At 42.7% G+C, this 22,156-nt stretch overlaps 1 protein-coding gene across 3 annotated transcripts in view; it reads right to left on the bottom strand.

Moving 5' to 3' along the window:
- The window catches only part of LOC108887585 (collagen alpha-1(XIV) chain), a 157,365-nt gene that overhangs the window by 92,961 nt on the left and 42,248 nt on the right, over window positions 1-22,156 (bottom strand). For all 3 annotated transcript variants that reach the window (XM_018683034.2, XM_018683038.2, XM_018683037.2), the window contains 12 exons: window positions 21,619-21,764; window positions 19,524-19,653; window positions 16,774-16,913; window positions 15,858-15,984; window positions 15,595-15,734; window positions 14,947-15,079; window positions 14,697-14,741; window positions 14,269-14,414; window positions 8,298-8,427; window positions 3,888-4,010; window positions 3,459-3,608; window positions 100-216 (listed from right to left, as the gene is read on the bottom strand). In XM_018683034.2, the coding sequence (XP_018538550.1) occupies window positions 100-216; window positions 3,459-3,608; window positions 3,888-4,010; window positions 8,298-8,427; window positions 14,269-14,414; window positions 14,697-14,741; window positions 14,947-15,079; window positions 15,595-15,734; window positions 15,858-15,984; window positions 16,774-16,913; window positions 19,524-19,653; window positions 21,619-21,764 (1,527 nt within the window). The remainder of the gene's footprint in view (window positions 1-99; window positions 217-3,458; window positions 3,609-3,887; window positions 4,011-8,297; window positions 8,428-14,268; window positions 14,415-14,696; window positions 14,742-14,946; window positions 15,080-15,594; window positions 15,735-15,857; window positions 15,985-16,773; window positions 16,914-19,523; window positions 19,654-21,618; window positions 21,765-22,156) is intronic.

The following is a 22,156-nucleotide window of genomic DNA, read 5'->3' as shown; positions in this document are numbered from 1 at the left end:
TTTCAAAGACTCAGAACTAAAGATTCATTATTTTTTAATAACAGAGCTGTAAGCATCAAAAAGCATCAAAAAGCACAATGCTGCTGTATGTGTACTCACTGAGCAGGGACTCGATGTGCACTCTGTAGGCGCTGGCGTGTCGGTGAGGCTGCCACTGGGCGCACAGACCGGTCATCCTCACCTGATATGTGCTCAGGTTAGTCACCCCCAGGTACACTGCAGAGAGGGAGGAGGAAGAATTTGTTTAGTGTTTTTATCTTTAAGATGGCACCTTTTCAGACAAAAACAGCAGAGAGAGAAAACTGTCAGACTTCACAAACTCATTTACAAAAATATTTAGGAATTCAGCTTTTAAGTTCTTCCTTTAGAAAAGTGAACTAAGGAACAGCAAAGCTTTCAGCGTGGTATTTTTAGTGTCATCTCAGTCTAGGACATTCAGCTGTGGTGGGTGTTACTGACTCATATTAATGACTCTTAACATTTACAGCATTGACATAAAACTTCCACAGAATGGAGTTGTTCACGTTCTTCTCTTCATGCTGCCGTTACAATAAAGCTGTATCTTACTGCACTGAACCACACACCACCGTGTTCCCAGACATAAAAACGTATGACCAGTTGGCTTCAAGGACACCGACATGCATTTTCATGGGAGTTATTCACAGACGGAGAAATATAGCTGCGCTGTCTTTGCTCCAGAAGTGCGGCTTATGCACACACTGCCAAACACACACACACGCCCAAACAAACCCACACACACTCTATTTATGCAGATGGTATGTACGCACTTTTATCGTCCAACTTTTGAAAGCGTCACTTATCCTGAGTTCAGAGACATTAGCATGCATGTTTCTGTGAGCTGATAATGGCCTTTTTCATCACATTATATTTCACATCCCCTCTCACAAAACAGAATGTTTTCCATTTGAGTCAAATATCTCATCTGCATCATTCTGGACTCTCTATAAAGGCTTAATGTATCATGATGTTAATGCAAAAACCTCAGTGTGTGATAAGAACAGAGGATGTAAAGGGATTCTAAACTCAGGATCTGACCAGCACAGTGCAGACAACAGCAGACAAAATAAGGTCAGTTGGGGAATTTTGGAAACTTTTCATGGGAAGAAACAGGAATATATGAGAATTAATGGGAAATAACTGAAAATTTGGGGAAAGTCACACAAACTGTATCATATACAAACATAAACACTTTGTTAAGTAATACAAACTTTAAAAATGACATTTCTGACTTTGAACCAAAAAGAAAAAAACACGAATGTTGAAGGAAAACATTTTCTCTCAAGCTTCACAAGCTAAATAAAAGAGTTAGCGGAACAACTGGAACAGTCTTCAAAAATATTTTACCTGGATGAATGAATAGAAACAGGCTAAATGAACAAATGAACTCAATAAGCTGCTACATCAAACTCTAACCTACAGACTCGTATGAACAGGAAAGGAGGGAGGAAGAAACTCAGTCAGCGAGCTAGCTAGCGCCATGACAGCTAGCCTCTTAAACTGTCAACGAAATGCTGTTAGCTAGCTCACATTTAGCTCTGATTTACGGTCTAGCTAGCTACGGTATAAACACAGTTTGATTTACTTTCTGCTGGTTAAACTTTAATACCACAGGTCAGATATATCTACCCCAGAAACATCATCAAACCTGACCTGACTGGATGTCGTCTGTGGCTCAGATGCAGCAGTGTAGTGAGCAGGATTCTGGAAATGATCTGTGTATGTGATGGAGGGATGATTCAACTGAATTTGCATTAAATCTGGTTGTTTTGACCAAGATTGTGCTGAAAGATGTTTTTTTTTCTCCATGTTCCATGTTATATGCTAACCTGCAACTTTGCAAATTTCCAGTTTATTCTCCTTAATTCTCCTGTAAAGTCATATGGCATGTTGTTGTTCAACCACTTGGACGTCTTTAAAATGACAGGAAAATATTTCATTAGGTAGTCTCTGTAATTTCTCTCTTCTTTATCTCCATCTTTCTTACTCAATATTAATTTTTGTGTATTTCTCTGCATTCATCCTATTGCTTCCAAGTGATGGAGGCGATCATAAAATGATCAACACATAGATTGGTGAATAAAATCAGCAGGGATTTTTTATTGGTCAAATCTTGATGCAGCAGACACGTTCTCCTGAATTGTCCAGATTCATGCACCAGTGGCTTTTCAAACTACACTCACTGACTGTAAAGTTGTACAATAGTTGAACAGAAAGTGAGAAGGTTTTACAGGAAAACTGGGAGCACCAGTCTCCTTTTTGTCCTTAGAAACTTTGATACTTGTGCTGATGTGTGACATTGAAGCATTAGTCCACTCATCTCTACTGGTCCACTGGCTTCATTAACATGCTGCAGAGCACTATGATAGACGCTCCATCCACCTCCTGGGATCCCACTGGCCTCGTATCATCTTACTCTCTTTTCAACTCTAACCATCTCTCCATCTTTCTTCTTCCATTCCCCATCTTCTTCAGGTTTTTTCCCCTTCTTCTCTCCTCTTTTTCTTTGCCCCAATCCCCTTAAGCTTGTCCTTCAAATCAAGTGCTTAATTGTTATGCAGGAGATGGAAAATGTGGCTCCAATGGAAAGTGACATGCTCCATTTAAAGCTACATGTTAAGGCTTTTAGCCGACACTTTTTCCGAGAGCTCGTATCCAGAGCGAAATGAGGATGGATGAAAGGGTGGAGGTTCAGTGTCTTGCTCAAGGACACTTCAAAAGGACACACGGTCTTTGCCGGAGACCTTTCGGTTTCAAAAAGGGCTGCTTCACCGACAGGCCGGCCTGCGGTGAAGTGGTTAATTATCATGCAGGAGAGGGAAATCCAGGCTCCTAACTCCAATGATTGCACTTGAGAAGCACCAGCTGATCGAACTGGACGAGATGCTCAAAGAGCCTTGGGAAGTGTCCACACCACCAGTGAGATAACTGAAATCTATTGTGTCTACACTTCATTCTGGGGCTGGGATGTAATTAGGGGAAGCGGCCATTGAAAGTGTCAGATGGATATCGAGATATTGACGTCTGCAGGTGTCTGGCTGCGTCTCTGATTAGATTAGAGGAGATCGTTTTCTCCCCTCGTATTCAAAGAGGTGGAGTGGACAGAGAAGAAAGATAACAAGGTGTATAAATGATCGGGTTTAGAAAATGCCAGCCAAACAATTACGTTGCTGATAATGAAATGGTCTTTGATGAAAAATGATCTTGTATCATCTAAATCTATACAACTGGAGGCTGTTGCAGTGAGGGGAAGTAAAAATATTCAAGGCAGCAGCTGAAAACTCCTCCATCCAAATCTTTTAATCAGTAGTTCCTGTAATTAGCTGGGACTGTGGCTAAGAGCACCAGATGTGCATGAAGGAATTCATGTCTGACATGTTTGATTGGCTGTGTGGAGAAAAAACATGTGACATTAATGGAAGAAACAGAGATGGACTTACAGGTCTTGGCCCTCCCTGAGAGGGCATCACTGGACCCAGTGGTGTAGGAGGCAATGACCTTGACACTGTACTCAGTCCCACTCAGCAGGTTGACTATCAGCATGGTGTTCACGTCCTCCCCCACAAAAGTCTCCAGAGCTGCTCCAGGGGCTGCAGAGGGGCAGAGGGATAATTGAGAAGACATGTCAGGGAGGAGAAGATAGCCAGTGACTGGAAGGAGGACGGAGGAGTGGGTTCAGAAAGGAACAAAAGTAACTGAGGCAGGGCAGCGCTCGAGAATATGAAAGAATCAGAAAGAATCTGAGAGGAGAAGATGCTTTCTGTGTTAGAGGCTGTTTAACTGTCCTGACAGTGTAGTTTAATTCAGAAAAACACAGCTTTAATGAACGAGCATGTATGAACGAGTGTGTGTGTGTGTGTGCAAATTACCAGATACAGGCTGGTAGACGACTCTGTAGCCCATGGTGGGTGAAGGTGGGACGTCCCAGCTGATCCTGAAGCGGTTGTACCACTCCTCCGATACTCTCAGGTTCTTAGGAGCTGAGAGAGGAACTGAGGACGAGGAGACAGAGACGATAGATTCTAGTTTCTATTAAAGTGTTGCTGTTGGCAAAATAAAATGTCAGCCACTGTATGTTCCCATACTTTTATGTTTAAACAGAGAACATTAAAGAAGATGTGAATAGATAACATCATTAATCAAGCTTTTTATCAGCTGCTGTGGTGATATAAAGACGGATGACAACAACAAGGCTCTCTGGACTGAAAAAAGAGAGAGAGCAAGAAACACAAAGGAAAGGTGACGGTAAGGAGAGTGTATGGTAATGAATTAGATTATATGTTGGTATAACAATACACTAGAATACAACACAGAAATAAAGTAAATTAAACTGAATAAAACTAAATCTTTTAATAAAATAATAACTGTCATTTCCAGCAGTCAGAATGATTAAAAAGTGCTTTCATAATGGAAAGTGTCATCACACAGCAGGGAGAGAAAAGTGCAGGGAGAAACTGGAGGGACAGAAACCGAGTAGGCGAGAGGAAGATAATGAAGAAGAGTCAAAGAAGAAGGATAAAAGTTTGATAACACTTAATAAAACTTCAATAGTTAGCCCAGTAAAAAAATGTAAATTCCCTCTGCTGATACAAAGTGTACAGCTGAATTAGTCTGTCAGAAAGATATTAAATCCAGAGGAGTTTTCATTAGGATGACTGGGACTGAACTTTGGGAAATAGATTTAATGGCAGGATGGTTTAATAGTATATTTTAAAAGGGGCTTTCTTTGAGGAATGCATTGATTTTCAACCCATCTATGGGCTCACATACATTTCTGACCTCTCTCCAGTCCATGATAGATTCAAATCCTCTGAAGATCCCTCTGCCTAATGGGAAACTTGAGACTTTTTCAGGTCAAAATCCCCATGCGAATCTGCTGCCTGTTCTGTTGCACATTTAAAATGCTAAAAACCTCCCATCCCATTCTCTGCATGATCCATCATCCCTCCCCGAGTATCAATCCTCACCATTTATGAGCTGAAACCTCCAGATTACGTCGGCTCTCCTGCCTCATTTTCCCTCTTCACCTTCCACGGCGGCTCACTATTAAAAAACCAATCATCCTCTCTGCATTCAGTCACACCCCCCCCCCACCCCACCCCACCCACCCACCCAAACTCCTCAGCCTCGTATGTTCAAATCCTCACGTTATACTCGCCTCTTCTGTCGCAGTATCTATCTTGACTGTGCCCTCGCTGGTCCTGACAAAATTACCATCATCCTCTGAGCTCTTTCTGCTTTTCCTCCCACTGTGTCTTCACCCTTCAGGCCTAACAGTAATGAGAAACTGGAGACTTAATGAAACCTCCTAACCTAAGGAACTGTTTTAAGAACCTGGTTACTAATTCTGCATGTAGACTAGCTTCGTTTGCTGGGTTTGTGCTTCTGTTATCTGTAATGGGCCAGTCTTCACAGTTGTTCAGAAGCAGTGGAAATGCAAACATACAGTAAATGTGGTGAAGGACCATTAAGTCCCCAAGCTCATTTCAGATTTCAGTGTAAAAAAAGGAATTTCTATGCAGTGCTGTACGCCTGTGGAGACACCGACAGGTTTTTATGAGTGTCCAGGAAGGCAGCTGGAAGAAATGTCACGTCTCATCTGAAAGGCTTCTGCAGGAGACCAGGCATTTAACCTACAGGAGGTAGGTCTCCCTACAGCAGGAGAGAGGTGAAGGTCCAGTTTCTTTTCTACAGCACTCAGAGAAACCATCTGGATGACTGAGAATCTACCAACCGGTTAAAACTTATTTTCAAATGACACGTGACCACAGTCAACATGTTCTACTGTTGTGCCTAGTAAGGACTTTACATAAAGCCTATTACTTTCTCTATAAGATAAGGCTGACTGTCTAATTCTGCTTTGATCTTTATCTCACCTCTAATCCCTGTCATCTCAGGTTATTTCCCTCCTTCATCTCTCAGTATTTCTAACATTCCTCCTCCAGTCCTCTCTCACAAAAACAATCTTTCCCTTCCTCGTCTCAATAGCAAAATCCTTAAAAAAGACATCAGCTTCTTCAAGTAAACTCTCCTCACAATATAGTAAAAAACCAACTCAGCCTTCACCATCTTCTGATTCTTGTCATACGTCCCCGAGTGGTTAACTCATCCCTCATAAATTCAGATGTCCAGTTTCTTTCCCTCTCTCTTCCACCTCTGAAAAGCCTGTCATCCTTTGTATTCTCTCCCACACCTCTCTCAGCGATCACCTCATCCCTCAGTGGATCAAACCTTCAGATTATTCTGCCTCCTCTCTCTCACATTATCTGTCTTCAGCTTGAGGCTAAAAACCCAATCATCCTCTCTGCATTCTCTGTCATGCCTCCCTCAGCGTCCACCCCATCCCTCACAGGTTCAAATCCCCAGATTACACCGGCTCCCTTTGTCACACCATCTATCTTCACTCTGAGAAACCCAATCACCTCCCTCCTCTCTGCATTCCCTGTCGTTTCTCCCTGGGCGATCATCTCATCCCTCACTTGCTAAACAGGAACCATTCATCATCACCGGGTGTCGGAGGCCCCCGTCGTTTAAAAAGCAGAGAACGTCGTTAGCGTCTGCTAATGTGTGTAATGCGCTGCACAGGGAGACATGATGGGACAGAGTGGAAAGATGAATGTCTCAAATTTAGCGTTTCCTCCTCCCTGAAAGTCAAGTATTTGTTCTGTAATGCACTTGGCAGCAGAGAAAATCATTAGCCTCTGCTGGTGCATTCACAGCAGCGTTCAGTCACATTTAACAAAAGAGGAAAGAATCTTTCCCACATATTTCTGTCTTAAGCTGCACAGTAAGGAAAATGAATGGTGTACATTGAGCTGCAGAGACAGGTTGCTGTCTCTTTTTCCTCCCCTGAAAGTGTCTTGAGTGTAACGAGCTGCACAGAGAGGCAGAGCGGCTTTAAGTAGAAAGAACCTCAACTGTCTTCCTTGCTAAGAATATACAGTATGCCAGTGATAAAAATACCTTCACCAGTTAATGGAGGTGCTGCTAAAACATTAACAAGAAGCTACTGGGGGACTGATTGTTTTAATTATTATTTTCCTTATGATTACTGAGAGGTATCATGATAGATATTACTGATATTAAACTGAACAGCTGCAGTATTCCCAGCAGACTCTATAACTGATCATTTCACTTTAATCTAACATTGTATTCATGTGTGTTTTAAAGACAGGTTTTTATTTTTTAATTAACATTAACATTAAACTGAGACCCCCCCTTGTTTCTCCAGGGCTTGTCCTTTATGACAGAAACTAATCCTTTTCATTTATTTCAGTGATAAGAAGGAGAACGCCTCCTCAGTCCATCTCCACTCCCCCTCTGCAGACGAAACAACCTGAAGAAGATCAACAGCCAACATGTTTCTGTTCTGCTTTAACTGTTTGTTTGTCAGAGTAATGAGAGTTGATTTTAAAACAGCGACGGACACAATGGGAGGAAATTCTTCTTTCATCTTAATTTCACCTTGAATTTAGTCTCACACCTCGTGTGTACAGTTGTGTATGAACACATTCTTATTATGGAGAAAACTGAGGTCTGAACTGAACCGTGGATTTAAAGAATCTTTTCACTTCTACAGGATGAAAATAAACATTCTCAGAATCATTCTGGCATTTTCTCCTTTTCACTTCCACCCTTCCATCTGTCTTTCCTGTCAGTTTTTCCTTCATTTCTTCCTGACAGGAACTTCTCAGCACAAATCCATTAATGCCTTGGTTCAGTGTGTCCACAGCTCTACAGGAGATCAGAGCGACGAGGTGTCAGGGAGTGTTGGAGGGTCAGGAGGTCGTCGCTCTGATCCACTGAAGCTTCTCATCTCTGCTCCTGAATCACAGCAGCATATCTGCTGGGATTATTTGTCCACATGTTACAAACCACTGCTGTTAGCCAGAAGGCAAACATGAGGTTTTCCTCCAGCGATTCTGCTAAAATATTCCATGTTTTGTTTTTTATATTCTACATGATTTCTGAATGAAAAATGACAAGAAAATAAATCATACAACTGTCAGCAGCAGTGCCTTTTTGACATGGACAAATATGAGACACGGTTCCACTTATTGACTTGAATCGATGAACAAGTCCAAATGAATAATCATACACAATAAAAGATCTGATATGTATCATTTAAACATGAATAAATGGAAGTGGGAGGATTTGATGAACTGCTGCAGGACACAAAACACATGCTGTTGTTCTGAACTGAGGAGCAGAAGTAACGGGGTTGATGGGAAATCTTGTCTCGACAACTTTAAGACAGGACAGAATGAAGATGGACTTACGCGTTCGTCCCATTCGTGTCGCCGTCGGCCCGTCTCCATCTGGGTAAACAGGAGTGATGGCAACTTTGTACTCTGTATCTGACAGCAGAGGCTGCAGGACCAGGCTGTTCTGTCCGGTGGGCACCGTCCTCTGGAAGCAGAAACAGACTCAGGTCAAAGCTGAAGTTTAAAATGACTCCATCATCTTAAAATGTCTTTACTACCTGCTTCTTCTACAACCAACCAAACAAAAAGCACATCACTTTACAGCTGAGGAGTCAGAAAGTGAATATTATGATGTGAATATTTAGTGATGTGAAACAGATTATTGTTTTTCCCACTTCTATAATTGGATCTCATTACTCTAATTAATGTTACGCTGCACACATACTGTGAGATCAAACAGTGTAAGGTGACGTGCTGATGGCAGATGCTGTAACAGCAGGACAGTCTGACTGTTGGGCTCCACTCTCTGCAGGAGAAACACATGCTGACAGCTTTAGGAGGGACCGCCGCTGGTTTTCACTGAAATGATGTTTGTTTCCAGGTGTTTTGTCAGTGTTTGAGATGGGACTTGCAAAGGTCAATGCAACTGCAACAGCCATGTTCCTCCACTGAGAAGGATCTGATTTTAGTGGAAATCTTTAATATCCACTTAGAACTTCCTCTTGAATGAATTAAAAAAAGCAAATTAAGTTTTCATAAGTACCAAGTAGCAAAAAAAAAAAAAAAAAAAACACAAAAAAGTAACAGTATCAGCCTTTTAATAGAGGTGAAGGAGTGAGAGTTGCTCCAGTGCTGCTGAGGTTAATTGAGTCCAGGTTTCCTCCTCACCTGTCTGTGAACTTCGTTAAAACCAGCCCCTAAATGACTCATCCATCCAGGTGAGCTGTGGCTAATCTGCTTCACCCTGCTCACTCTCTGCTTCCTCTTTCTTCTCTTCCTCTGTTGATCTCTCTGCTGTTGTTTCATTCCCTGCTCCTCTCAAGACATCTGTTGTTTATTCATTTATATTTATCATCTCATGCTTTCTCTCTATAAATGTATTTGTATTCTGTGAAACCTTTGACGTGTCTTCATTTACTCTCTCATTTTTAGTTAAATTGAGAAAAATAAAACAGATGGCAATGTCTATTTTTGGCCAGTGCAATGAGATGAAATGCAACATGTAACTCACTCAGTGAGTTACAGCCCAGTACTGAAGTCAGTAAAAACTATACAGGAAAACCTCTCAGTATTTTCTCCTTTAGTGAGATTCATCTGTCACTCAAAGACACAAATCTACCTGTACATTCAGTGGTATCACACTTACGACTGAACACAGCTCCTGTTTTTACCCCGAGGTAAACACTGCTACAGTTGTTTTTTCCTTCTCGGGAGGTGAAATCTCTCAGTATGTTAAAGGTGGAGTTGTGCGTGTAGACAACCTGAGTCTTTTCAATCCTCTGTCTCTCTACAACTCTGTGTCTGCCTGTCTCTGTCTGTCTGTCAGGCCAGTTTGCATTCTGAGCATGTACAGTCTAGCCTGACTCCATCCACAAACCCTCCCCTCCACCCCCCCACAAAAAAAGAAAAAGGAGAGAAAAACCACACTTTCTCTGACGTGTCAGTCAGGCAAACACTGCAGGCCTTGACAAATCAATTTCAGCCCAGTCTGATGAAAAAGGCAGCAAGTCTCTAAACTGTCACCGAGCCACACTGTTGTCAGAAACCGCCCCCAACCACACTCCTTTTTTTTCAGTCTACCACTTTGTAAATGCAAACATGGTTTCATAAAGTATTTATAGGATTCAGAAACCCAATCTAGTTTTGACAGAGGTTTTGTACAGGCTCAGAATATTAAGTCTGATGCACCTGAGCTACAAGCCTTGAAGGCAAACTGCATGGAGAACACAGTCAAGTACACAGATGATAGGAGTCAATCTAAGGTGACTCTACCAGAAGCAATACGACAATACATCTGCTAAACTGCACAGCGCTGCACTTCAACAAAGGCCACTTCAAAAGATCTGTGGAAGAAAGAAAAAGAAAAAGAGCATTCCTAAATAACTGTAAAAACATATTCTGCAACAAATTAAAGAAACAGAGCATGAATAATAAAGTCCACAGGATCCAGGTCCACGTCCAGGTCCACACAAAGGGACCTGGGGTCTCATTGATAACCACTGCATATGCTAAATATGGAGCTTTAAACATGCATATGCTACATCCCACTGAAGACATTTATAAACAAGTATTACAAAAACAAGGAAACAAGGGAACAAGGAAACAAGGGAACAAGGCAACGCAGATCATCAATCAACAGTGTTGAAGTTGAAGTTGAATGGGAAAACTGTGCTTGTGTCGTTTTATAAATCTGATCTTTCTCTGTCTTTTGTGCTCAAACAGAAATCAAATATTTCAGAGTGGCTCATATTTAGGTTTTGATTTTATGTTGACTTGGAATAACTAACTCTAAGAGTCTCAACAGAAACTCTGAATGTATCAATGAAAGAGTGGGATCCTCTGCCAGAGTGTATTAGCTCCAGAAAATCTGTGACAGGAGGAAAACCATGACGCTGAAAAACTTTTTAATCCTCCCTTAACTAAGTTTCTTACCTTCTGGAACAACATTTTGTTGCAGGAGCAATAATAGCCGAAACTCTGTTTACACACAGTGGAATTGCAGTCGATGCCCAGCAGCTTAGGTTTATTGGACACTGAATGAGGCAGCGCAGGGAAATAACCGAGCTTCACTGAGTTCAGAATCACAGCTTTCTGTGGACAGATGGCTGCACAGTCGAGTCGCCCCAGGGCTACGCTGTAGACACCCACATCTGGTACAACAGTGACAGAACCATGTGAATGGACACAGCCATTCATTTCTATATTTATAAGCCTGTGGAAAGCTGAGTTTGGTGTGGTAAGTAGGAAGCTCTAAAGCTGCTTTAATCTCTCACAGCTGGAACATATTATCACCTTATAAAGTTATACAACACTTGCTTATTTATACACTCAGAGCCACAGAGCAACATGTGCACCTGATGAATCAAAGTCTGAACTACACTATCTGATAACATGAACTCCATATCATTAAATCTACAGCGACTACCTCACAGGCAGTGTGGCCAAAATGTTGGTGTTTCACATCGACAAGCGACAGGTGCATCATCGGGAGGTTTATTGTTCTCTTCAGCCAGCACCAGTGTTGAGCGGCAGTAATGGAAATTTAAATGGAAACACTCTTGGGTTTTTCAGGTACATTTGATGTGAGAGTCTAACAAAACAATGTGGAACAGCTGGGTGACACGAATCAGGAAGTTTCAGGGACAAGAGCAGTGAAGAGAGAATAAATCACTCAACTATTGTGACAATGACAATTCTTACTCCCTAAACTGCTCCATCAGAGAGAGGGAGAGGCAGTTAGAGTCGCATAAAAACAAGAACGCTCCAAAGACAAAGTTTCTGGATTCTAGAGAACCGTTATAGGACTTAACCTTGAACTGAAATGACTTTTTAAACAAACACAGTGAAGGAATTCAGATTGGTCTTCTCTGACGGAGAGGAGGAAGGAGTCAGTCCACCTGTGTGTCTGCCCATCACAGACTCGTGATGCATCCTGTCACATTTCTACAGCTCTCAATGATGTGACACATCTGGCACTGACTCCTGGGGGTGATATGTATACGGTTTTAGTCGCCCTAGAGGTCAAAGGTGACGAAGAAGCCGACAGAAGCTGACTGCGGTCGTGGCGTCTTGTTGAAGATTTGCTTTGCTCTCTGTCTGTTTCTCTGAAGCTGAACACATTGTATGTAACTGCTGATTGAAATCTGCAATTTAATTACATTTCATGTGATTTGGTTACAACTACAGAGCCAACTTGCCGTCTACAATCATACAAGTTATCAGCAGTTTAAGACCAGACTCCATCAGTGAAGATGAAGTGGGATAACTGCCATCCCCAAATCAATCACATGCAAATGAGATATTTTCCTGATTTTCTTTTCTTTTTTTAACGGCTGGTGTTCGTCCCTCAGCAGCTACAAACTACTGAGTGAAACTTGTTTTGAACGCAGCAGAAGAGGGAGCCTGCCAGTTTTTTTTTCCCTCAGCAGATAGACATCTAAATGGTCGCTATTGAGTGCAGCACTTGGTGATTCATAACCTGACCGGATTGCCAAACAGAGCCCACAGCTGTTCGCACTTTGATAAGAGATCTCATTTAACAAGCCGCCGGTGGAGCAGCTGGCAGCTCTTTATTGTCAGGATGAAAAAGGCTGATGTGGGACCTGTGGCCAGAGTCCACCGCAGAGACACGGCGGCTTCCACTGTGGTGATGCCGCAAACTCACGCACACAGGTACACACCTGTCGACTCAAGACTTTCTGAAATATGGGAGATTTCTGGAGAGATCTCACACTTGTTAAACTGATGTACACTCGCCAAAAAACAAGGCTAGAAAACATTAACACACCACAGAGGTACGGACGACTACAAAAGGGAAAAAGAAGCCAAGGTTGGTGCTTTGAAGGAGGAAAAAATCCAAAAACATCCACTGATATTTAGCTCTTGATTTCACAGTCCAAAGCAGGTTTACACATCCGAAGCCCTTGCAACTCTAATCCTGGCGCTTCAGGCCGTCATATCGATGTCTTCACGTTCACCAGTCAGGCATGTTCAGACACAGAGGAAGTGTTCACCACCATAAGAAAACTACACATTTCTGCATCAGTTCTATCTGTTGTGTCTCATTAGTGAGAAGAACTACCATTCTCTCTCTGTCTCTGTCTTTGAAGACCTGCCACTGTTGTCATCATCATTATCCTCCTCTCCCTCTCCCTTCCTTTCCACCGGACTCTGAAGGCCTGCCATCAACTTCAACAACACCCTCTTTCTCTCCACGGGGGACTTTTAATCTGAAGGCCTGCCATCATCTTCATCAATAATCTATTGATGACTGACACTTTGAAGCTTTGGCTTTTTTCAAATCAACATCTACCTCTCTTTGTTCCTTCCCTCGCTCCTTGTTACACCTCCACAAGTCATTTACTGTCCAGTAACAGTCTCAGACTCAAACTCAAAACTTTCCAGTGGCTGCAGTTACCACACAATTACCTGAACTGAATCCTAATTCTTCCCTTGAAGGATCAAATAATTACATCCTGTGGGCTCAGATGGATTCCATTAAAACAATAGCAGCAATACAGAGACCGAGCCAAGAAGTTCTCAAAGCACTCCCTCAGTACAACCAACTTCTCTTCAATTGATCCACATCTTCAGTGTGTTCCAAACAGTAGGTGTTTTGACCAGAACACACTAAATATGCTCCTTCAGGTGGAGCTCTGGATCCATAAGCAGCACAGCAGAGGTGCTGGTTCTCCACAGACGACTAGTGGTTTTGACGTAAGAGTGGTTTGAGAAGTGTCTGTGGATGTTTTGATGTTTTTTGAACTTTGTGGCACCATTGGAATCAACTGAGACTGCAGTGAATCCAAGATGACTGCAGCTGCTGTGCTTCATGAAGGAACGAGCTGTAACGCTACCTTTCAAGCCTCACACAGCTGAGTATTTCATAGTCATATTCCTTACAAATAAAAAAGAAAACAGTAGCATTTACACATTCGTACAAGCTCTCAGAAGAGATATCAGTTATTTGATAACTTTCATGACATTCAGTACTGATTAAGTTCATTGATTATTTATTGTTAATGAGCATAAGAGGAAGTTTTCCCTTGCCACTGTTCCTTGAGATGCCTTGAGATAACTTCTGCCGTGATTTGGTGCTATACAAAGAAAAGTGACATGTCTTGACTTGAGGATGTCTCAGATCGACAGTGTTCATACACATCTCTGACACAGAATTATGAACAAACACTGCAGCTGAGCTGAAAGACCACAGCAAAGAAAGACAATGAAAGGTTATAAAAACCAAAAATCACTGAGATATCACTGACGTCAGCGCCAATCAATCAATCCACACGTCCCACCAAGTTAGAAGCTGTCTGTGTCTTACCGTCTCCTCCGCTCGGTCTCCCTTGGCGCTGATGTAGTTCAGTCGATAATGTCGGATGTTTCTGGCGTCGACAGGCTGCCAGGACACGCGCATACTGAAGGTGGTTTCCTCATCAATCTTCAGGTTCCTCACCCCGTAACGAGGAGCTGGGGGATCAGAGAGAGACAGGCCACAGAGTTAGACATCAAGTATCATGTCTTTTCACGGGAAAATGTATCTGACACCCTCCATGATGGAAGATAAAACTTTCATCTGAATATGTGTGGAAACATTTACAAACCCTATCAGGGAAACAGCAGCAGCAAACCTGTATTCAGATACTCGCTACCTAATCTTTCCTGATCCGTCTTTTGCTGAATGTAGAAGGTAAAAACAGGTTTTCTAGATGTAGGAGGAGAAATCCATCACAGCTGCAGTGATATATTTACCTGCTGTGGTGGTGGTTGTCGTAGCGATGGTGGTTGTTCTTTTAACTGAAAATGAAATTTAAAAAATATTTAACTGATCTGCATGACAACACAATTCACTAAAGTTTAATCAAGAGTTGAAATCACTCTCTGATTGTTTCAGTCTGAAACTGATGCCTAGAGATAAAAACAGAAAATATGTGACTCAGTAATTAGAAAAATGAAACCTCAGTAATTAGAAGGAAATGTACAGATGGAACATTTAGTTTACCTGTGGACTCTACGAGGATCACCTCATCACTCTCAACCTCATTTGCATAGATGGCAGCCAGGAGGACCTCGTACTCTGTGGCAGGACTGAGTCCTTTGATCATGTAGGTCTTAATATTTCCATCCACCAGAGCCTGAAACAAAAGGGAACAATATCTGTGATGTGACGGAGAGATGTACAAATAAAAATATCTGAAGTAACTGACTTTTCTACATCGCAGCAAGAAGCATCTGATTTTATTCACTGGAATTTATTTTCATTGTTACGTCACTGCAGGAAAACACAGCCAGTTACACAGAAAACCCTCAGACAGCTGAGAGGCCAACAGGTGAAGAGACTGATAACAGGTGTCGTGTTTGGGGATTAGCATCTCTGAGATTATCTCCCAGAGAGAGACTCATCAGTGAAACAGAGGCAGAATAGAGACAGAGATGACTTTATTCTCTGAGTTAAATCATCAGATTCCTGTTTGTCAGACCTGAGATAAAACTGTTGCTCTGTTTTTATCAAAAATAAGTAAAAGAGACAAACAGTAATTCGGATCTGTTTTTATTTTTGTGACGCCCTTCATCAGTGTGGGTAAGTGGTACGGTTGATGTTTGACATCTGCTCTGTAAAACAATATCACACAAAGAAATACACACACACCTCCTCGCTGTCTCCTCCATCGGTGGGCGTCCAGGTGAGTCGGTACAGCACCACATCTGAGGCCGCGTGTTGCCATGACACCCTGAAGCTGTCTGTAGAGACGTCACTGCTCCTCAGATCCAGTGGGTCTGGGACAGTCTCTGCACACACAGATGTACATTTTGTGGTTATGGAACCAACAGACTCCACAGTTTATGTTGCAGCACCTGACGGATATTTAATGAACTTTCCTGCCTACTACTAATACTGATATCAGTTCCTACTTGTAGTGAAACTGTCAGTCACAGCCTCAGCTTGCCCCTCGTCGTAGATGGCAAAAACACCAACTGTGTACTCCGTCAGAGAGGTCAGGTTCCTCAGCAACCATGTGGTCACACGGCCAACATCCACCTGTAAACACAGGACCAAACAGCTGTGACACAGAGGTCAGCTTCCTGACTGTTCGCTCAGTAATTTTCTTTGCTCTTTACACCACAGTTCACAGCCTGGACCATGTTCAGATTGTGGAGAAAATCACAGCACAGACACACACACACACAAAAAAACACAATAACTTGGAAAGTGCTTAAATTGTGTTTGGAGAGGAGGAGGAAGCGTTTTCAACCCGGAGCGATGCATTAAAGTCAGATGTAACAGATCTGTTATCATTTTCAATTTTGAAAGAGCTGCATAAAAGACAATTTAATATATGTTTGTTTGCTCACAATCCCCAGAGCGCAACTCCTGTCAGCTGTAAAATGGCAGCACATACACAAGTGGTTACTGACAAAACAAAAACACACACCAGCCAAACAACTGGAAATAAAGAGGAGGCTGCTTTTTCTTTTTTCTCTTTTTTTAAGCACCAAATGAAACGGCTTTCAGCTGCTCAGTGTCTCTCTCTTTCTCTAGGTAAGTATGGTTCATGGTGTCTGTAGACTGTGGCATTTGACTTAGTTAAAAGGTCATGTAAGAGGTCAGCGCTCTGAGACTGGAAGAGAACTGCTCTTTTAAACCACCTGTGCCCAGGTACTGTCAGCCTCAGCTTTACACGTTGTCATTTTGAGTGTTGGAGACTGATGAAAGTAACGAGAACAAATCTACACCTTGTTCATAACCAACAGAGGAACATGGTGTCAGCTGAGTCCTGTGACGTCTGCTGACGGTGGCTGAAGCAGGATGTGTGCAGGATGCTCTCACCTCATTGGTCTGGACTCCGTTGGTCTTGACGTACATGACGCGGTAACCTTTGACCTTCCTGGAAGCAGAGTCCCATGTCAGCTGGGCGGAGCTGTGCTCCACGTCTGAGAAACGCAGGTTCCTCGCCGGGGTCAGCGGCACTGAGGCGGGAGCACACAGTGAATGTTACACACACACACACACACACACACACACACACGAGACGTCAGCTTCTGGTTTCATGGTTTTAACCTGTTTGATGAGCCATAAATCCTGGAAAGTGAAATAAAAAATCTTATCAGCTGAATTGGATCACACTGTCGGGACATTTGTTAGCGTGTCCACCCTCGATACAAGCAACAGAAACACTGCAACAGAGCTGCTGTTATCAGGGATCAGGGGTTGGTTGAGTTTTGACACACACTCATGGGGTTTTGAACCAGGGTTACTCCACTATTTTAATTATAAAGTGGACACAACCTAATTATATCACTCCCCCTCCCTCAGACTCGGCCTCTCTCTCTCTTTTATTTTCTCTCTGTCTCTTTCCTCCAGAGGAACTGCAAAGGTTTAAAAAAGCCAAAGAATCTCACGTATTCTCAGAGGCACCAGAAACTTTTCTGCTTAGAGTTACTGATCTGTTTTCTTTTTGTAAAAAAATATATATTAAAAAAATCCTGATTCTATCCGCCACTGCTTCACCTCAATTATACTGGAGGTCAGTGTAAAGACAAAGCAGCAGAGAGAAAGAGAGGGAGACAGGAATGGAAGGAGAGACCGCCTCTGCTTTTACTGTAGGTCATGGCGAGGTCAGCACAGGAATGAGGAGGATGGGAAATTAAAAAGTTTAGAGATAGGTAAGTCTCCAAAGTTTCCAAATTTATCTCTCTCTATAAAAATATCCACTACATTAAATGACCCACTCACACAGACGTCAGGTGACGCTGCAGATCAGCAGGACTGATCAAAATGTCACAGCTGGCAGCTTTTTTCTGAGTGATTCTGTCTTTATTATCATTTTTAAAACTTGAATAAAAGTGTGCTGTCGCTGACCACTGAATCTCTGAGTCACACAGGTCTGACGCTGTCTTCACCCATGCTGTTTCCCCAACAGGAGAAACAAACCATCACTTGTAGAAGCTGTTTTCACAATTAGTTCTTGTGCCAGAGCCAGAAGATGAGGCTGATGCAGCTGTAGAGGATGAGGGCTGAGAGATCTACACATTTCTACAACAACAAAATGAACCACTCCCAGCTACAGCGAAATAACAAACCCAGATGTTCAGACTAATAAAAAAAAACAAAGTATTCACAGTCTGTCTAGATTTCTACTTTATATAGTATATTCTTCTGATCAGATACTAACTGTAAATCTGCAAAGCTCAGTAAAACTGTGTGTAGTCATCACAGCCAATATGAAGTCTCATCTTCTATAATCTACATCACGCTGCATTTGTTTTTCAGGTCCTTTTCTTCGCAGCTGCGATGGCCTCCTTTCACCACAGAGATCATTAAAGTTCATTTTGTCTTAACAATGAAAGAAACAACAGTTAAATAACTGGATGAAAAGAAGGCAGAGAGATGGAGTCTGAATGATTATGAACAAACACGCTGAGTGAAAAACACATTTAGTCCATCTCCATGTAGTCCAGGTGCATCGTGTGCTGTAGCAGCAAACGGGAAACGGGGGGGAAACTGTGACCACTGGTTCGACGACTAACGCAGGTCAGGAAACCACAGACTGAAACTGATTTCCTATTTGATAAATGTACCACAGCTGATAAAATATTTTTAGGCAATAACTGCCCGAAACAAATAAAATGAATAAAACATCATGCACCCCATCTTCAGTCCAGGCACACTGCATGATCTCAACTAATCAACAGAAACAAAAACAGACTAGACTGTCAGAGGGGTTGCTGTGGAGACACACGTAAGGAAAAACAAACACCTCGATAAACTTAATGGATGCTTGTATGTACAAATAATGACATGAGACATGAGGCTCTGCCTGCATGGATGAGTGAAAGTTATTTGACCATGAAAAGTAATTTGAGAGAGACCTCAACCCCCCCAAAAAAACAACCACTCTCCCCCCAGCAGCCGCCGGCGTCCCTATCTGACATTCAAAGACTAACATGCACCATAAAGACATAAACATGCCCTGACTTAAAGCCGCAGGCCACAGACCTTAAAGGAGACTTCATAAAACGTTAATTAGTGAGCATGGTGGGGATTTGGGGAACACAGAGGGGGGGCGTTCTCTCGTCAAAGCTTCAAAACTCTTTAAGAATGAAAGCGAGGTGCAAAAATAGCTCTACGAGAGGAAGCTGGAAGCCGGCGCCACGCAGTGATTTTGGCATCGCTGGTTGCCAGTTTTATCATGGCAGCAAACGTGCCAGGACGTGACTTGAACATGCTACAGCTGTCTTGGAAAAGCTACATAACTACAAGCAAACACTTTGCAAATGAAAAGTCAGTGGAACTGCAGCAGCTGATTTCACTGATGAGAGCAGCTCGAAGCAGAGAGCGAGAGCTAATCAGAGGAATCAGCTGCTGCAGGCTTCGGAGCAAAAAGCTGGTGACACCCCTTAAAGTGACAGCCATGTGTTCTGTGTGTTTTGTGTGAGTAAATCTAAACTTCCTGTGGTAAATGAAAAACTGCAGATACTGCTCCTCAGTACTTTGAGGGATGTTTGAGGGTTAGGGTCAGGTTAGGGTTAGAGGACTGATAACTGATCAGTCCAGTGTTGGGTGTATGTGGGACTCACATGTGGTCTGCTGGCTGGTCATGGGGTCGCTGGCCTCCTCTCCATACATGGCGTAAACTGTCACTGTGTACTCAGTGGCCGGAGTCAATCCTTCGAGCTCCACCTCATTCACCGAGTCTGCCACCTTCACCTGCACACACACACACACACACACACACGCTACATGAAGGTATGTGCCTTCAGCAGAAAGGTGATGCCGTCTTTTAAGGAGAAATCCTTATCTCTCTTGCCACCATCTCATCTTGTCTCTCATCCATCTGTCTGTTCATTTATCATATCACCGACCTCTCTGAGTATCTACTCCTCTATCGTTCCTCCATCAATCCACAGTCCTGTCTGGACAAGCAGAGAATCAAGCTATGATTACATAAAATGACTTCTACATGTGGCTGTGCCTTTTTCCTCTTACATTCAGCAGGTGGGATCTATCAGGCTCCTAAAACTATGTGGCTCATGTGCCTCCGGAGCACCTCCATCCTCTGCTTCAGAAGCTGAACTTGTCGTCACACAACTTGTCCAACACACATTAAAAGTTGGACGGCTGAACTGAGCTACTTGAACTACTCGTCAAAGTCCATTTGAGTCAAACCCTGATGATAAATCTCCCTCTTACTGTTCACGTCGTTGAACTTGTGTGTTCTCTCTCTCAGGTTCAATCTGTTCTGAGGCCCAGTGTCAGTCTGTGAGTTTTACTCTGAACCAGTGTTGATGAAAGCACTTTACTATGTCAAACTGGACTGGACTGAACTCTGGCTTTGGCCCAGACGAGTCCCTACGTGGCTCAGGAGCGGAAGCTACAAGGCTACATGAGCCAGCCAAGCCGGGACTCTGACAGTAGTGCCTCAGAGCCAGGCTTATCCTCGCCACTGGAAAGCATCCATCCTGATTCTTAATTCTTTCCTAAGTTGTTTTTATTGCTTTTTGCCTGGAGGAGACGGTGACAGCAGGCGTAATGAGGTCTAATGGGAGAGGGAGGAATACAGACGGCTGGCTGTGCCCTTCACACCTCTTTCCTCTACCTCGCATGTCTCATCTTCCTCTCCTGCTGAATTCACCTGTCATGGATATACATGTTTTAATCTTGGTTTTGCAGTTTTGCAGTTTGGCTGTGATGTTTTCATACCTGTTGATGCGTGTCTAGACGTGTATTTCTTTTTTTCAATATTCAGTTTTCGTTCCTTTGATCTCCAACTCGAGCTGGTAGCTTTTTTATCTGTTGCAAACTAAAGCAACATAACTCAGAGTTGCTGAAAGGTTGCTCAGGGTTTGTCGTGCTGTTTACTGTGCCGCCTTGAGAAGCTGTATTTTCCTCTGGTCAGGAACACTAAATGAAATTTTGTCTTCTTGGCTACCTCTCACAAATTTTCCCTCCAACAATTACCAATTGCATTTTTGTCTTTCTCTGCTTTCCTTCTCTTTCCCTCCATCCTCTCACCTCTGTCTTATCTCCCTCACTGCGAGTTATAAATAACAATGTGTTCGATGTGCACAATGTGTGGATAAATGACAGAAACACCACATGAAAGCACGTTTTTACTTTGAAGCAACTCAGTTACAATTACAAAGGCATCTGTGCAGGTCGGGTTTATTAAGTCGAATGCCAATTAGCAGTCTGTGTCAGCTCTGACAGTCCCAGGCTTTAAATAGACCACCTCAAAGCAACTTCAGGTGGACAGAGTTCCTATAATGCTCAGCCATCAGGCCTAAGACAACACTCCCAAAAACTAACAAACTGCAGACAAATAAAAGAAGGAAGGGAAGTGAAACAAGGGCAAAGACACTCAAATGGTTTCTGCCTCAACTTTGAAAAAGAGTCAGAAGTGGCTTTAAAAAAACTTAACCCAAGTCTCTGCTACACAAACATCTTAAAACTCACTTCTGTGTGTGAGGAGAAAAAGTCCAACTGTGAGATATAACAGGATTTTCCAGTGGATCTCATCCTACATCCAGACCACCTCTGCTCTGTGGGGCTTTCTTCGACTCAAACACACACAGTATACAGAAGCATCAGTAGACTGTGAAGTGTTATCAGTTGAACCAGCGTAACTAAATCTTGCCTACAGATTTCTGTACATCACACACATACGCTCCTCACCTCCTTCTCGTCTGCGGCGTCCCCCTCGGTCAGCGGGGCGTAAAGGATCATGTACCCAGAAGCCCCAGCAGCGGTCTTCCAGCGGACCCTCATGGTGCTGTGAGTGATATCAAACAGCTCCAGGTCGTTCACCATGGGCAGGGCCACTGCAGGACACAAACACCAAACATAAGACTTCAGTTTTTCAAATACAACCGAAAATGACATATTTGTGAATCAATAATGAATTTATAGCATCATAATCATATGTCTGAGTTTTTAATTTGACAAGAAACGAAGCCTTCAGTTTGATTTACACATTTATTTTAGACTTTCAGCTTCAATAAGTTCATCTAAATGTCAGGGAGAAGTCTGATACTTAAGTTTTATTAAATCTATGTATATTCAGTCGGTCAGTGTCATCAGGTTGATCTCACATCTCATAGCAAGAGCAAAAAAAAAAAAGAGCTAAATCTCCAAAGAAAGGTTATTTTCTTCTCTATTTTATTTGCTCTGCTTCTGATTAATTCCCTCCATCAAACCTCAGCCGCTTTAACAT

This window comes from Lates calcarifer, linkage group LG3 (genome assembly GCF_001640805.2).
Source record: "Lates calcarifer isolate ASB-BC8 linkage group LG3, TLL_Latcal_v3, whole genome shotgun sequence".
Taxonomy (NCBI): Eukaryota; Metazoa; Chordata; class Actinopteri; family Centropomidae; genus Lates; species Lates calcarifer.
Note: the sequence above shows the minus strand (reverse complement) of the source record. Positions and strands in the feature narration are given on the sequence as shown.